The sequence below is a fragment of the Medicago sativa genome, chromosome 3 (assembly GCF_051527215.1).
Source record: "Medicago sativa cultivar Bolivia chromosome 3, Bolivia_mono, whole genome shotgun sequence".
Lineage (NCBI taxonomy): Eukaryota > Viridiplantae > Streptophyta > Magnoliopsida > Fabales > Fabaceae > Medicago > Medicago sativa.
The window spans coordinates 101,953,543-101,971,241 of record NC_140751.1 but is presented as its reverse complement, the minus strand read 5'-3'; the positions used below and the strand labels follow the sequence as shown (position 1 = coordinate 101,971,241).

Here is a 17,699-nt window from a genome sequence, read left to right as displayed (position 1 = left end):
TGAATGCTCACCAACAATCTCCCAACTATGTTGGCTCTATTATTCGAGATTGTATTAGTTTTAAGGGTAGTTTTCGTAGTTTAAATTTTTTGCATGTTAGGCGTGAAGCCAACCAAGCTGCTCATTATTTAGCTAAATATGCTCTTAAGAATTTAGATTGCATATGGGTCGAAGAAACTCCGCCTTGTATTTCTGCAGTCTTGGCATTTGATTTATTGCCAGAATTTCATTAATGAAATTGTCTTTTAAAGTCGAAAAAAAAGACCTAAAAATCTTAACTTAGACTGCTCAGACCTTGGGTCAGACCAGCCGTGATTTATGTGAATTTATGTGAGGAAGTAAGACAAATAATTTTTTTTTTTTTGGTTGCTAATAATAAGACAAATAATTCTTAACATTCTATATCCCTCAAAAAAACAAATTCTTAACATTTTATAATTGAAGTTGGAAGATAAATGACTCTCATTCAGTGTTCATATACCTTTTTATCATATACACCTACTTATTTGAGGGTGTGGATCGTGGAATGAGTTTTTCTTCTTTTTCTTTTTAAGTGTGGATCGTGGAATGAGTTTTTCTTCTTTTTCTTTTTAATAGGGTGTTTCTTAATCTATTATTGAAAAACACGATGAATAATATAATAAAAATATGATATGTGTAGCAAGTAAACGGTCCCGGTGATATTGATCTTGGCAGTTTACTTTGTGACAGCAAGGGAGATTGGATAGCAAACTTCTCTTTTAATAAGTGGTAGGGAAATGCGCTTTTTGCTGGGTCGTTTGGGGTTTACCATGGTTTGAGGTTGGTAATCAACAACTCTATTCAGCAGGTTATTTATGAGATAGATTCTTTAGAAGTCCTCTGTCTTCTTCAACATCCAGAGCACTTAGATATGCATGTATATATGCGCTTCTTTGTTGGTGAAATTTTTTGGTTTAAATGAGCATATTCCTAACATTTACTTCCATCATATAATTAGACACAAAAACTGTTGCGTAGATTTTTTGGTCGATATCGAACGTTCTTTAAAGTTAAGTGTGATCGTCTGGTATGGTCCCCATCAAAATTGGACACGGTATTGAGGCTTAATATCTCAAGTTGAGTCTATTTATAGTTTTTTTTTCTATTTTTTTTCCTTTGTCGTTCTACTAGAAAAAATGGTCACCCTCATCCACAATTGGAAATGAGTGATTGTCCAAGTAGTTTTTATTCTCTTTTTTCCTTTTTTAGGGTTAAATATGTTTTGAGGAGTGTTATGGACACTCTTTTTCAAAGATTATCTAAAAGATTCACTCTTTTGTTGGATGAAACTCGTATGAGTCTCACACTCTAAAACTTGATCCTACATAAACCGGTGAGACCCTCATTGATTTCATCAAATAAAAAAGTGAATGTTAAAAAGAATTTCTCATGTTTTTTTTTATCTTCTTATATGTTTCTTATCTATATAAATATTTCAACTTTTCGTTTTAATCTCTCAATTGTAATGCACATCCAATTCTCAAAAGAAAAAAAATCATAAAACTTACTCCCTTCATTTTTATTTTCGTTTGATGTTTTAGAACTTCGACTATATTCTAAAGAGTAATGCTATTCACAACGACAGATATTTTTCCCGAAGTTGTCCCAGAATATCATTAAAGAAATGTGCTTCTTCCCTGAAAACAAGGGTGAATTGATGTAGTTTGAGATATTTTGTGTAGCTGGCCCGGAAAACAAGGTGGCAGGGGATATGTGTTTTATGCAGCCATGCTATTTTTCCCGAGGGGTTTTATCCCGAGCACATCCCGATAGATGAATTAACCAATACAATTGCTTCATGGCCACAAAACAAGGGGGGGCATGGGTGTAATTTAAGGCAGAAATTGACTGATTTTGCTGAAATAAGCGCTCGGGAAATTGTCCCGAGGTTCCAATTCGGGAAAACAAGCATTTTTCGTGTTTTATGTGATATATTGTTGAGTAATTAGTTCGTGAAAGTCTCGGGAGGAAATCTCTTGCGGCATAAAGCAATTTCATATTCTAAAATATTTGATGTTTTAATATCTTTAATATATTTTCCCAAGTTTATCCTTTGTTGAAAAACACAACATAAAATTATTAAAGGAGTTGTGACATTTGTCTTATCACATGTGAATTTAATCATAAATAAGAACATTTTAGTCCAACATGTGAATTTAATCATAAATAAGAACATTTTAGTCCAACTTCAAATATTTATATACTTTAATTACTCCTTAGGACTTGTTAAGGCTTGTGCCAAAAATTAAAACACCAAAAATAAAAAACGGAGGGAGTAGTAAGTTGTAACTATGCTTGTGACTAGGTTTACTATACTTTTTTCTCTTAAAAGACAGCAGCCTAGTCCAATCCAAGTGGGGTGTGGTCAAAGATACATTACTATACAAGCAACAACAACCAAGAATAATATAATCCACATGATTAATTAAGATTAGATGAATTAATGGAATAGAAAGGCACATGTCATATGATCACACTCACGTCTTTATGTTATATATATAACCAAATATGCGAAGTGCTAACATAAACTACAACTCCTGAATTTTAACTTCAAAAAAGAAGATTGAGACACAAAGCCAAAACTTTGGCAAATTAACATTATGGAGGAAGTGGCGGAAATAGTGAAAAAACAGAGTTCTCTTGCAATCTCAACTCCTCAAGTTCAAGTTGAAGTTAATCATCAAATACATTCTCCTAATTCAATAAGCTTTCCAAAAAGCCCTTATAATTCTCGTTTTATGAACACTCCCTTAGCTACTCCATTGAAGAAAGTCATTGAAAACATTCTTGAAGAAGTTGGTCACTTCACCAAGTTTGACCAACAAGATGATTGGCTTCCAATCACTGCTTGTAGGAAAGGAAACGCTTACTATGCTGCTTTTCATTTGCTTTGTTCCGGAATTGGATTTCAAGCACTTGTTCTTCCTTTGGCCTTCACTACTCTTGGCTGGTGAGACTACTATTGAATTCAATAAATAACCTGCATGTCACTCTGACATGGTTACACATATTTAGCAACTATATATACGTAAAATTATATTTACACGCAACAAACAACAAATTGCGCTGTTAAACTCTTTAGATAGCAAAATCAATCCTTGTAATTAATTGAATTTTTATTACAAACACTTGTTATTAAGTTGGTAATATTGATGCAGGACTTGGGGAATATTATGTCTATGTGTGGCTTTCACATGGCAATTATACACCTTGTGGTTACTGATTCAGCTACACGAATCGGACACAGGGATACGTCATAGCAGATATCTCAAACTTGCTATGGCAGCATTTGGTAAGTTCTGTTAGTTTTTTGCGTATGCCTAAAATTTGAAAAATAGAAGACAAAAAATAATCAGCAACAGGACAAGTATAAATTTGTAATTTTTTTTTTTTGTACAGGTTTTAAAATAAACAAAAACCTTATAATGAAATCTAAACGTAAGATGTAAGAACATTTTCACATGCAGAGTCTCTCTTTTTAGTTTTTAATTTAACAAGTGAAGGTGACTTCATATATAAAAGAACAATTTACATATACAAATTTAGATTTATTTTAAAACAGATAAATTCATTTTAAAATACACAATATCACATTAAATATATATCTTAGTATTAAATAAGTTTTCTGTCCCAAAAAACATAGTGAATTTTGGTTTTAATCCATAAAAAATAAAATAGAATGTTATCAACTCCATAACTTTTCGTTTGGTTTTTGGTCTTTAATGTACATAATTTTGACATGTTCTTAATGCTTCTTGTATATAATATGGACATTCAATTAAACTTCAACTAATATACGATAGTGGATCGAGATGTGTATATTAGAGAGTGTTACTAGTATTTTATACTTGTATTTAATAAATGCCAGCTTTTTTTATATGTCTAATAAAGGTAACTTATTTTAATTTTCTCTAAAAAAAATAACAACGACTCGCATTTCGTGTGTTCCAATGCATATACCCACACACACAGTATATCTGTTGTTTAAAATATTGCATGCACCCTGTTAGATATTAAGTTAATATTATGTTAACCTTTGAAATGAGGTGGAGTTTAACATGGGAAAGGTTAATCCTTTCCCACCATGGGTCAATTGAGTTTTTACCATTTGATCAAAAGAAGACCATAATATTATCATGTTCCCTCAACACTATATTTTTTCACAGTTTCTTCTTTCCCAACCATCATCCCTCCTTCACGTTTTTACCATATACATCCTCACACCATCATTCCACTACCACCAACTCCACTCCTCTCACAGTAACATAACCCAGAAAATCAATTGAAGATAGATAAAAAATCAAGGTAACTCAGAATATAAATTCAAATAAATATTGAAGATTCAAAAAAATTAATTGTGATTTATTAATATGTTTATTCATTGAAATCTTGGCATGATATTGACATAAAATTTCATGCCGTTAACTAACAACACCATTTAATTTAGTTTTAAGAAATTTGCAAAATCAATTTTCGATCAACTTGCTTTTTTTTTCTGTTGAGGAAACAACATTTCAGCTTGTCAGATCTAGAACAACACTTGTATAATAGATTCGGATCTTTGAGTGAAATGTAGTTGCACTACAAAAAACGCGCATGAATTGCGGCGGTTTTTTCACTATTTTGCGGCGGTTTTTAACCTCCACAACATATTTTGTGGCAGTTTTCAAAACCCCCGCTTATTCTAATCCCACAAATTATTTGCGGGAGTTTTGGCCAACCGCTGGTATTGCTTCCAAAAAACCCCCGCAGTATGTCAACCATTTTGTGGGGGTTATTAACCTCCTCAAATACAATAATATTTTTTTAAAAAATAAATTATGCATTTTTATACTTTTGTGGATCTTTATTTTTTTTTACTTTTTTCTTCTAATTTATTGGAATGGTAAATATCTAATAAATTATATCATTACACTCAAAATTCCAAAATAAATATCTAACCATTATAGCATATATGTAGTTAAAAAAAATCATATATAATCAAATATCAAATGTAACAATACAACACATAATACATAATAGAATAAAATATGTCTTCCTCTAAAAGGGATATCATCAGAACTAAACATACAACTAATATTACTCTTGTTCAACTTAAATATACAACTAATATTACTCTTGTTCAACTTGAACATCTAACCAACTGTGGTTTGATGTTTGATATAAAACATAAAACTAACATATAATCTTAAATATACTCTAAAAACATCAGATGTTGCCTCCACCACACGATCCTCTTGTGTTCAAAGATGAATTAAGCTCGACTGAAATTTAAAAAAAAAAAAAACACTTCATTAGTTAAAATACATTGACGAAACTTCGTAAAAAACAAAACAAAATTACAGCAGTAAACAAACACAATTACGAACCTTATGAGTTTCTATGTGGCAAAACATATTATCTGACAGAATAAACAAACACTGGCAGAGACTTCATCTAATAACTATAAACACCTCTAAACATTTCAAAACGCATCATAGTTTATGTTTACATAGCTAATATAATGTATACCATTGATGAAAAGCACCATAGTGATTTTCTTGGCAGGATAGTTAGCATTAGACACATAACCATGCATCTCAAAAATTGAAGAAGATGGATCATTGTCTGAAGCTTCAATTTCAATCAGATTGTGAGCAGCTGAGACCCCATAAACTGTTCTGATGGCATCAAGCCTTGAAGATGTGGCTACTGTATGAACATCTGCTTTAACAGCTCCGTGCTAATAGTAATAGTAGAGTCCCAAATGATCAGTGGAAATTAATTAACATACATAACTCACAACGCATACCGCTATAAGAATGTAGTGGTAAATAAGCTTAGTTTTATTGTTCAAGTTACAAAAACCAACCTTTCTGCAAGAGAAACTGACATTGGTATGATGTATTGCAAACCGGCTGACAACGTCTACTATCTTTGAGTAATCATCCGAGGAATTCTGTAGCGTCTTCTTCCTTGCAGCCATATTATAGAATAGATTCTCAACCTGACAGCACATGCACATGCAGGCACAAGAATCTCAATCGGTTACATGTAAACATTCAATTCCAATTGAGTGAATCACTAATCTAGTCCTTGAAATTGTAAGAGTCAAGCAATTTAGTCTCTGAAATTAACGTAATTTCAAAATGATCCTCAAAATTAAAAATTTCACAATCACATTATCAGGAACCAAATTGACAAATCTAAAAAGACTAGTAATATTGAGATTTGTTAATTTCAAGAACCAAATTGCATGTCATCTACAATTTCAGAGACTGAATTAATGTTCCGATTTCAATTGTTTATTTAGAAGAGCATAAACATTTAATCACAACATAGTTCCAAAAAGAGTACTAGCATTTCTATAATCGAAATAGAACATCCTAATAATAACCTTCAATTTGTCTTCATTAACTAGACAATTAATTAAAATCAACTTATGACATTTCACTAATTTTAGTTTAGGCCAGTTTGGATTGACCTATTTGAGTTTATCTACTAACATAAGTTTTGCAAAACTGTTTGGGAGAACATATGAAAACAGCTTATGACATTGTTCATAAGCTGTTTTCAGCTTATTTTCATAAGTTCTTCAAGATAGATTATAAAAACAACTTATAAGAAAATAATTTAAATTTATTTTATCTTTTTCTATAGAAATAGCTTATACATAATCGCTTATCATGATAGGCGTTTGTACGTACGGGTAATAATTTGAGAAAATAGATTATTCAAACTTAATCAAATGTCTCGGTGTCTATGTCAGACACCGGACACACATTTCATCAGAGGTGTCGATGCTACAGAAATTGAATTGAAAGAGAGAAAGAAACCTAACCTGTAACCATGCAATTGGCCTTTAGTAATAGTAGTAACAGTAACATGCGCCACATAAGTCATACTAGCAAGCGCTTCACCTCTAAACCCCATAGACGTAATCCTATGCAAATCCTTAAACGCAGACAACTTCGAAGTCGTATGCCGCTCACACATTAGACTATTAGACTATTCTGTCAGTATAACAATAAGGACATTAGACTAGTGTAACTTGTTGGAACTCAATATCTTATACCAAGTATCAAAGTGACTTAATGTGCATGAAAGTCTGCTTGATAGCAATGCTTCTGATTTCTTTTATTTCCAAATCAAGACTCCCAACAATAGAGTCATACATTCAAATTTACAGCATCCATGACTGAATTCATGAAATAGAAACCACAAAAAAAGATCAGTAACAAAAACCACAAAAACACAAAATCACAATGTAGCAACAAATAAATAAATAAATATAGTAAAAACCCAGATCATAAACACTAAAACCAACTAAAAAAACCCCAAATCTGAAACCCTAAAACCCAATTTTGAAGGAAAGCATGAATCAGAGACCCCAAATCAGAAACCCAAAAATCCTAAATCACAACCTGAAGGAGCACGTGAATCAAAAACTCCAAATTAGAACTCTAAAACCCCAAATCAGAAACCCTAAAATCCCAAATCACAACCTAGCCGTAAACAAATCAATATACAGAGATGAGTTTTGTTATTCACTTACTTTCTGGATGGATTTCGAGTGAGAAGGATGATTGAGTAAGCTAAAGTAGATTGATGACTGAGCGAGCTATTCTCGGAACTAAAAAAAGATCGTAAAGAAACACAAATTGGAATGTAAACAAATCGATTGACATACGATTTTGTGGCGGCGCGGCGACGGAGAGTGAGACTGTTAGAACCATGCGTTTGGAGAGACAGAGGTTTTCACGTTGAGAGAGAGAGAGAGTGAGATGGGTTCTTTGTTTCTGAAATATGAGTTTCTTTACCCATAACCTTTTTTATTTTTTTATTTTTGTGAAAACAAAGAGCGCATAGGGAAAAACAAGCGGGATAATGGAAAAATGGGAAAAATTACTTCAATTTTGTGGGGGTTTTTGAACCGCCGTAGAATAATAAGTACCCCTCCGGTCACTATTATAAGCAAAATTTCATTTTTTAGGTTCATTCAATAAATGATGTATATGGACTATTTAATGAACTACATACATCATTTATTGAATGAACTTAAAAAGTAGATTTTTGCTTATAATAGTGACCGGAGGGTGTATTTGTTACATAATCAAGTGCACGCGTCATTTTATAAGCCAATTTGCGGGGTTTTTTAAAAACCTCCCCAATAAAACCTCCGCAATCAAGCTTATTTTTTGTAGTGTTGTTATAAGCTTTATGACTTGATATTTGAGTTCGATGATGATTATGTTTACCTTCATTTTTTGGTTTTCAATTAGAAGCCATTGGTAAGTGAGTGACTAAGTGTTATTGTGATAATGAGGTTGGTGGTGGATTGAGTTGCTGCAATGGTGGGTGAGAGAGAGGAGAGAGAATGGTTGGGGAAGATGATGTGAAAAAAATATAATGCTGAGAGAGCACAATAATATTATGGTCTTCTTTTGATCAAATGGTAAAAACCCATTTGACCCATGGTGGGAAAAGATTAAACTTTCCCATGTTAAACTCCACCTTGAGGTGAAATGATTGATTTATATTATAAAACAATATATACCACTTGCAAACTGGATAATTCACGTTCAAGAACTTAATAATCTAATGTGTACCCAAGAACTTAATAATCTAATGTGTACCCAAACTGGATAATTCGTGTTCAAGAACTCAATAATCTAATGAGTACCCAAAAAAGTTATATTACTGATTTATCATATTATATATGTATCTCCTTTTTTTCTTAAAAATGATTATCGTGTTATATTTAAAACAAAGACTATGTGTTATTTTCGGTAGTATAGTGTTGTTTTATTCGCACATAAAAATAGTATAATCTTGTTAAATAAGTACTATTTTTCGCATCTTAAATTTAATAATCCATAGTATTATACTGACACGATCTATTTGTGGGTGGGTGGGTGGGTCTATACGTTTTATAAGCTTAAGTTTGTTTTTGGAGGTTCGCTAAAAAAGAAGTTAGCTTTTGAAGTAAAAAGGGTATGTGTTCTGGAAAAAAGACCAGTGTTTATGTAGTTCAAACAAACAAGTCAACATTACACTATGCGTGCATATATATGTTCCTAACCAGAGACAACAATTAAAGTTGAATAATGACATTCAATCAATGAAACTTTTTATTTGCAATCACTTATATTTTAAGGTGGATTTATTTCAAAAAAGTTACAATATGCTGTCTAATCACTTGCATTAAATGTGACTCTGAACTTTTTTTTAATAATAAAATAGGAGTTGTATTTACTAAAATTTGTCTCCCTCTAATCTAACATTTGTTTTTGACTTTGAATAGGTTTATTTTTCAATTTACCTTACTAGTAAAGTCTGATTCCATTATATTTTACTGAACTTCCATTTTATAGTATATTTTACTTATACATGTTTTGCAAGGTTGGTCCACATATATAACTTCGATAACATGAACAAAGAAAAATAGAAGAAAATTTAATTTAAAATTTGCCATTTATTTATCCTTATGATTGGCTTAATCAAGATCAACCAGTGTTTATCATCTGAGTCAATTGACAAGACAAAAGATAAACGAAATTGCAGGAGAAAAGCTAGGAAAGATATTGGTACTCTTCCCCGTCCAGTATTTATCTGGTGGAACATGTGTGACACTGATTATGATTGGAGGTGGCACAATGAAGATATTATTTCAGATGGTATGTGAAGACTCATCATGCAGCTTATACCAACTCAAAACCATAGAGTGGTACTTGGTATTTACTGTGGCTGCCGTTTTGCTTGCTCAGCTTCCAAACCTTAATTCAATTGCAGGGGTTTCTCTGATAGGTGCTATCACAGCCGTAGGTTATTGTTCTCTTATATGGATTGTGTCTGTTTACCAAGGTAGACTTGATAATGTGTCCTATGAGCCACCAAGGAGACAATCACAAGCTACTAGGATTTTCAGTGTGTGGAATTCACTTGGCATCATTGCCTTTGCTTTTAGAGGTCACAATCTTGTACCGGAAATACAGGTAGCGACAAAAAAATATGACCATGTTCATTGTCAAACATTTTGATTTTTCTTTTAACAATTATAAGCATTTGTGTTTTTATTGAAGGGAACCATACGTTCAGATTCTAAGAATCCATCACGCTTAGCAATGTGGAAAGGGGTTATGTTTGCTTATCTAGTCATCGCCTCTTGTTTGTTTCCTCTAGCCATTGGAGGATATTGGGCCTATGGAAATCTAGTAAGTGTATTGTACTTAATAGAGTGCTTTTTCAACTAGGGAGTAACTTCTTTCACCACCCACCAAGGTCTCTTCAGATGTGTACATCTGAAGAAGAAGAAGAAGAAGAAGAAAACAGTTTTTGTGTCGTTTGAATGTTTATTTTTGGACAAAATTGCAGTTTTATCCCATCTCAATGTGTACTTCTAAAAATTATGTGCAAGTTTTTAGAATCATGGGGCGGATAAAGTTACTTCATTTCAAACATTAGCTTCATTAACATCATTAACAGGTGACCCTTGGTTCTATTTGATGACAGATGCCTTCCAATGGAGGAATGTTAAGTGCTTTGAAAAAGTACCATGAACATGATACATCAAAGTTCATCATCGCTTTGACTAGTTTTCTGGTTGTCATCAACAGCCTCAGCTCTTTCCAAATCTATGCAATGCCAATATTTGACAATTTGGAATTCAGATACACCAGCAAATGGAACAGACCTTGTCCAAGGTGGCTTCGAATAGCCTTCAGAAGTCTCTTCGGCTGCCTGACCTTTTTCATTTCTGTAGCGTTACCATTCTTGCCAAGTTTGGCAGGCCTCATTGGAGGAGTTGCTCTACCAATAACATTAGCTTATCCCTGTTTCATGTGGATACTGATTAAGAAACCAAAAAAGCATAGCACAACTTGGTATCTAAACTGGTCGCTAGGAGCAGTTGGGATGATTCTAAGTGTACTGATTATAACAGGAGCAATTTGGGGCATTGTAGCACTGGGCATTCAGATCCACTTCTTCAATCCATAGTAGTAAGATTCAGATTATACTATTCTCAATAACTACACTACCCTGTAGTGTAAGTTATATTTTTCACCATCTTGTAACAACAACAAAAATCAGTACCGCAGACATTGATTTGCCAGCATTTGCTAGGGTTTTACAAACAACAATGCAAAGCAGCACATATGACTCGTGAGACGAAATTGATACAATGTTTCACTTATAGCCACCACAACTATTGTTTAATTTCCCATATCATTGATGAATCATAAGACAACTTCATGTCAAATGTGTAGAAATACAACAAAGTTAATATGTGGAATGTGCTAAAAATTAAGCACCTTCTGCATAATATCACAGCTAAAACTACTTGCTTCTATGCTGTCTTTACACAAGAGTTCGCCTGGTAGTATTCGAACTTTCACATATAAGTTCGTAAAGGGTCAAAAACTTCATAGTAACTTACATCAGTTGTACTTGTACTACATATACATCAACACAAACAAAAAAGAAATGCAAAATATATAGATATATGTGACAAGAACCTGGCACAACTAAGTTACACCACCTCCAACCGGATAAGCTTGTTTGGATGTAAAAGCATCCTTTATATTCTCTAGTCAACTTGCGATAGGCAGAATCAGAAGTTACATGATTTCAATGACGAATGAGAAGCTGGATCAATGTAAATGCTCATGAATGGCCGCGATCCAATTCCAGTAAAAAAGGCGGTGAGAGAGAAGGAAATAGACCCAAGATCAAACTTTGATAGTTGATACCACTTTACATTGACAATGGAAGAAGCATCCTTCGTTTCTTCTTCCTTGCCAGTCTTACTTGCTTTGTAATTTTCATGCATAAAAGCAAAAGCACTGTGATGCAGACTAATATAAAAGCAAGCTGGATGTGCTTAAAGTACAAAGAAACAACTGAAAAAACCAAGAAAGCTAATATAACAAGTTCCCATATTACAAAGACCACCACATCCACCCTGCAACACAACAAAGAGTAAATAAAAAACATCAATATCCATCGTATCATGCAACCCAAAGAGCATTAATAAAAAGATATCAAGAAATACTCCACGCCACAAGTTTTTATAAGAAACTCAAGGCCTGAAATCAATTGCCGTAAACAACTACACCATAAAATAATAATCAATCCAAGCAAATAACACATTTCATCTTTCTTTTTCATTATTTTATGCAAAAATAAACACATTAAACAAAGAAAACACCATTATCAAGAAGTAAATTACACTCACTTCCCTTGAGGTATTCTTAAATGACACTAACACCCCCTCTAGTTTTTAACTAAACACTAACCTCCCTTATTTGTTATTTAAATAGACAAACACCTCCCTTCCTATCTAACACTATTAGTCTCTGTGAAATAACTCCTCCAATTTCACTCATCCTCACACTCACATTCTCTCTTATCCATACTGCTGGGCAATCTTTACTCGTGGAAATTTTATTTTGATTAAGTGATAATTTGCTGGCCGATAATTATGTCCTTTATTTGGTTTACACCTGATCAAAGTTTTCTGTCGATCAAAGTTTTCTGTCGAATGTGAAGAGATACAGTTCATATTTCTCAACCCAAAATTCTGCAAAACCCTCAACAGCAAAACGAACAAAAAAAAATGAATTTATTCCACTTTCCAAATTCCACACCTAGGGAACTCAAAACTCCAGGAAAAGCAAGAAGAAGAAAAAAAACGCAATTTCAAAATTATATCAACGTTAAGGGAGATATATAGGAAAATTGAACACAACTTTCAAATCAATGGCCAACAAAGATTGTTTTTTGTAGAGTCCGATTAGCTTATTGAAACTCATCAACTCTGGAATGTTTGTGAGAGAATTCATGGTGTTTGGGAGAGATCCATATAGGGAATTATGTGAAAAGATTCCAGGGATTTGAGTGTAGTTATTTATGGAAAAGGAATCAAACTGATAATGAATTGGTTTGGAGTGTTACGATTTTGATGTTCGAGAGGGAAGAGATTGAAGAGGAAATAGAGTGATAGAGAATGATGAAGAATAATATGGAAGTCTCCAGAATAATAAAGAATAATGTGGAAGTCTCTATAACACCAAAGTATAATATAGAAGTCTCTAGAATACTAGGGAATAATAAGGAAGCTACTAGACATTACTAAATAAGCACTAGGGAAGTCTTAACTTTTCTAGATCCTTCTAGTCTTATGTACTAGAGTAGCCATAGACTTTTCTTTGTTTCTAGATATTTCGAGTTTGTAATGGAGAGCCTTCCTAGAGTAGTATAAATAAGGCTCACCACCTAGTGTTTTGGGATAGTCAAGCATAAAAGCATTCTATAATAACAACTTTCTTTGAGAATATTAGAGAGTTTCTCTATTTTCTCTACCTTACCTTTTGTCCCTGAGCCAGATTTGGCATAAGAGCTGGTTACGATACCTCGGAGTTTAGTTTGTGCGAAAAAATCAACGGAAAGTGAGTTTTCAAGTGAGCAAGGAGTTGCCTTTGTGAAACTTCACTTTGCGGCCATTTTGTTCGCGAAACTAACACCTCCATTTTGTTTGAGTTTGAGCGAAGAAATCAACGGAAAGTCAGTTTTCAAGTGAGAGCAAGTAGTTGCTTTCTCAAAACTTCACTTTGCGGCCATTTGTTCGCGAAGCTAACACCATCGACAAAACAACCACGCACCGCCACGATCTTCACCCAAAAAAAAAATCATCGACAACCATTGTCAAAATGCCACCTCGAAGACAAAATGAAAGAAGTTTGCAAGAGATGGAAGAAATGAGGCGACAAATTCAGCAACTACAAGAGATCGTCAATGCCCAACAAGCCCTTTTGGAAGCACAACAAAGGAGATTCGAAGATGATGTCTCCGGTAGGGACTCTTCATCATCTAGAAGCAGTCGCTCACAACGACGCCAACTTCATATGAATGATATTAAAGTAGACATTCCAGATTTTGAAGGGAATCTACAACCAGATGATTTTCTGGATTGGTTACAAACTGTTGAACATGTATTTGAGTATAAGGAGGTTCCATAAGGGAAAAAAAGTAAAGATTGTTGCTGCCAAGCTGAAGAAACATGCTTCAATTTGGTTTGAAAATCTTAAAATGAAAAGCAAGTGTGAAGGAAAAAGCAAGATCAAGACGTGGGAGAAAATGTGTCAAAAACTAACCCGTAAGAATTTACCTCCTCATTATTATCAAGCCAATTTTACTCAAAAACAATTTCCTAAAAACTCTTCATACCAACTTCTTTCCCCCACCAAAAATCATACCGATTCTCAAAAACCCCTAATCCATCAACCTATTTCCTCATTTAGACCCCAACGTAACACAATCAAAGAGAGAAATGCCCATATACCTAAACGTTTCATGTGTCAAGGGTATGGACACATAGCCTTAGATTGTGTGAATCGTATAGTATTCACCATCGTCAATGGGGAGATAAACAATATTTTTGACGAAGAAAAAGAAGAAATTCATGAATCATTTGAAGGAGAGTCGATGGGAGAACCAATTTACGATGAAGAATATGTTGGTGCTGACATTTGTGAAGTGATGATGATGAATACGGTTCCGCTAACATTCATGAAGTGATTGAAAAAGATGAGAATGAAGAACCAATATATGACGAAGACTATCTTCCTGGTGAATATGGTGAATCTTTGGAGGTTGAAAGAAGCTTGCAAACAACAATCGCCAGAGACATGGTTTGTAATGTCATCGTCGATAACAGAAGTGTTGAAAATGTTGTATCAAACTATATGGTAGAAAAATTAAAGTTGCCGACAAAGGAGCACCCGCATCCATGTAGTCTACAATGGCTCGATAAGGATAATGAGGTAAAAGTATCTCAACACTCAATTATCTCATTTTTCATTGACAAGAATTATAAAGAAAATGTATGGTGTGATGTAAGAAAATGTATGGTGTGATGTTATTCCAATGGATACTTGTCACATTCATCTTGGGAGGCCTTGGCAATATGATCGTCATGCATTATTCGAGGGTTACGCCAAAACCTACACTTTCGTGAAGGATGTGATTAAAATCAAGTTGGCACTTCTACCACTCAATGATGGAAAAGCGGAATTCAATCTACTTGGACTTTCACTCGCAAAGGAACCATTCAAGGATAAAACAAAGTTATGTCTTCTTCGTCCAATTCCTAAGCCACCTCGGGAAAATGTTGGAACTGATTTTGTCCTTGGGGCTTGGAATACTTTGGACTCTGCAGCAGAAGTATTCTGAAATCTTGACTCGAGGATGAACAAGAAAATCTTGACTCGAGGACGAGTCTCTTCCAACCCGGGGAGAATGATAGAGAATGATGAAGAATAATATGGAAGTCTCTAGAATAATAAAGAATAATGTGGAAGTCTCTATAACACCAAAGTATAATATAGAAGTCTCTAGGATACTAGGGAATAATAAGGAAGTTACTAGACATTACTAAATAAGCACTAGGGAAGTCTTAACTTTTCTAGATCCTTCTAGTCTTATGTACTAGAGTAGCCATAGACTTTTCTTTGTTTCTAGATATTTCGAGTTTGTAATGGAGAGCCTTCCTAGAGTAGTATAAATAAGGCTCACCACCTAGTGTTTTGGGATAGTCAAGCATAAAAGCATTCTATAATAACAACTTTCTTTGAGAATATTGGAGAGTTTCTTTATTTTCTCCCTGAGCCATAGAGTCAAAGTTGTTGTCACATAAATCATAATGCAAATAGAGGGAGTGTTAGTGTCATTTAAGAATACCTCGTGGAGGTGAGTGTAATTTGCCCTAAGTTTCTACAATTGTACCGTCACCGACAAATAACTCAATTGACAAAACTGAAATCAGTTAAAACATCCAACATCGACAAGAAAAAGCTTAATAAGGTGAGCAGTTAACAATCCTTCACCCTCCTTACCCCATATGAGTTCAACCAAAAAAAAATTATCAATTGATGATTATAAGATGATTCAGAGGCCTAATAAAACAATACTAACAAATACACATGTTGTCAATTGAATAGAAAAGAGTCACGGGTATGAAGTCTGAGATATTTTTATAGAGGCCCCTCCTTAAACAAAAATATTTAGTGATACCAAGGAAACTTTTGGTTTGTAACAAATACCTCTCATTCAAACATTCTAAACAATTGTGCTAAAAAACTTTGTTGTTTTTGTAACCAATTAATCTTATAATTGAAGCCAATTTTCACATCCAAGATTATGACTAACATTCTAACAAAAGGAGATAAATATGAAATAACATGAATCAAAAGTCAAAACCCATGTTGAAATACCAATCCAAACAACCAAGCTGCCTACAAATTTATTCTATGAAATACTTTCTACATAACAATTGTATTAACGACAATTTCCATCATAAGAATTATTTCAGAGGAAGAATAAAACTTTGCGATCAAAATCAAAATCAAATTCAGTCCATGTCAAATTTGTGATTCAGATAGGTTAATGAAAAATGGAAATAAAAAAATAAAATACATAGGTTAGATTTTGATTTGGCATAATAAACAAGAGAAATATATACATGGGTTAGATTTTGATTTGGCATAATAAACAAGAGAAATATTCATAATTGGGTGATTAAAATTAAAATGAATAGAGTTTGAATTGGCATACTTGGAAGTGTTGGTGATATTGGAAGAAGTAGAAGAGAAGAAGGAGACAGAGGCCCAGTCATGTTTGGATCGAATCTGATAATCTTGCAGCTGTTCTGCAAGATTCGATCGCGTTATCATGGTATTGCTCCTGGGTCCTCTCTCTCTATAAGCACGAACTCTTTGATGATTTTCTCTCTCTAAAATCAAAACGACGACTATGGCGACTTTTTCAAACCTAGAAACGAATGTGGTTAGTTAGAAAGATCAACCAATCAGCGTTCGATCAATGTGTTTTGCTCCATATTAAGCCCAAAAAAACTTGTGATATTCAATGACCCAAACAATCTTTAACCCCGGGAAGTTTTACCCCACACCCCTACATTTATTCTTTGACCCCAACATTTAATCCAAACTACCTAAATTACCCTTTTATATAAGAAAAAACTCAGCGGTCACTTTCACAAGTTCTCAACAAAACAAATGCATTGCTGGAAATCCTTTATGCCGTTAAACCTTTCGATTTTGTTTTCCTTTTATCATAATCGATTGATTTTGTTCCGTGAATCATTGATTGAGGATTTAGGGATTTGACACTGATCTTTCTAGATTTTGTTCCTCTGCATCGTTATGGGTTACTTAGTTTCCCGGAAAAGGTTTACAACTACTCGGATTTGGAAAATTAGAACCGCTCAATTATAGAAAATTATAATTTTCGGAAAATGAATGCAAAGAATTCCAGGTGATTGCTTCCATACATCCCAATCTTTGGGCTGCTATTGATTCTACTATTTTTTTTTGCCGATTGAACTTTTGCGATTGAATTTTCTGTTACCGGAAACGCAAACATGAGTGTTACATCAATTTGTTGAATTCGAAAACTGGAAGAAAACAAATACAAATCAGAATTGTTTAAATTATAAAATGTGGGGTGAACTCATACTTTGAGAAATGCTTAAAGAAGGGTGAAAAATTAATGTGTAAAAGGTTAAGTGACTAAAAGGATAAAATTGGAATTTTCAAAAATTTGTAGGGGTGAAAGTATATGCGTAGGGGTATATGGTAAAATTTCCTCAACCCCGTAGTTTTTAAAAATCATCATATAATTTC

General features: G+C 33.6%; 3 protein-coding genes across 8 annotated transcripts; 1 reads left to right on the top strand and 2 right to left on the bottom strand.

The window, feature by feature from the left end:
• Positions 1-1,120: 1,120 nt before the first annotated feature.
• On the top strand, positions 1,121-11,135 carry LOC146943063 (lysine histidine transporter-like 8). The gene is made up of 5 exons (XM_085757147.1): positions 1,121-2,971; positions 3,180-3,313; positions 9,565-9,995; positions 10,083-10,214; positions 10,513-11,135. The coding sequence occupies exons 1-5, from the start codon at positions 2,622-2,624 to the stop codon at positions 10,996-10,998; spliced, it is 1,533 nt and encodes a 510-aa protein (XP_085613273.1). The 5' UTR covers positions 1,121-2,621; the 3' UTR covers positions 10,999-11,135.
• On the bottom strand, positions 4,979-7,856 carry LOC146943064 (DNA mismatch repair protein MLH1-like). Of its 6 annotated transcripts, none has more exons than XR_015032951.1 (5): positions 7,556-7,818; positions 6,842-7,198; positions 5,873-6,007; positions 5,391-5,743; positions 4,979-5,285 (listed from the first exon to the last, which is right to left on the bottom strand). XR_015032951.1 is itself a non-coding variant. In XM_085757142.1 (5 exons), the coding sequence occupies exons 3-5, from the start codon at positions 5,984-5,986 to the stop codon at positions 5,230-5,232; spliced, it is 381 nt and encodes a 126-aa protein (XP_085613268.1). In that variant the 5' UTR covers positions 5,987-6,007; positions 6,842-7,198; positions 7,556-7,856; the 3' UTR covers positions 4,979-5,229. The 6 variants fall into 6 exon arrangements, 4 of the variants coding, with proteins under 4 accessions (XP_085613268.1, XP_085613269.1, XP_085613271.1 ...); XM_085757142.1 differs by having other exon boundaries at positions 5,533-5,743; positions 7,556-7,856; XM_085757143.1 differs by having other exon boundaries at positions 5,533-5,743; positions 7,691-7,850.
• Positions 11,136-11,207: 72 nt separating the features above from the next.
• On the bottom strand, positions 11,208-16,856 carry LOC146943062 (uncharacterized). Its single transcript, XM_085757148.1, has 2 exons — positions 16,612-16,856; positions 11,208-11,962 (listed from the first exon to the last, which is right to left on the bottom strand). Exons 1-2 carry the CDS (start codon positions 16,728-16,730, stop codon positions 11,755-11,757), a joined length of 327 nt encoding a protein of 108 aa, XP_085613274.1. The 5' UTR covers positions 16,731-16,856; the 3' UTR covers positions 11,208-11,754.
• Between the last annotated feature and the right edge of the window lie 843 nt (positions 16,857-17,699).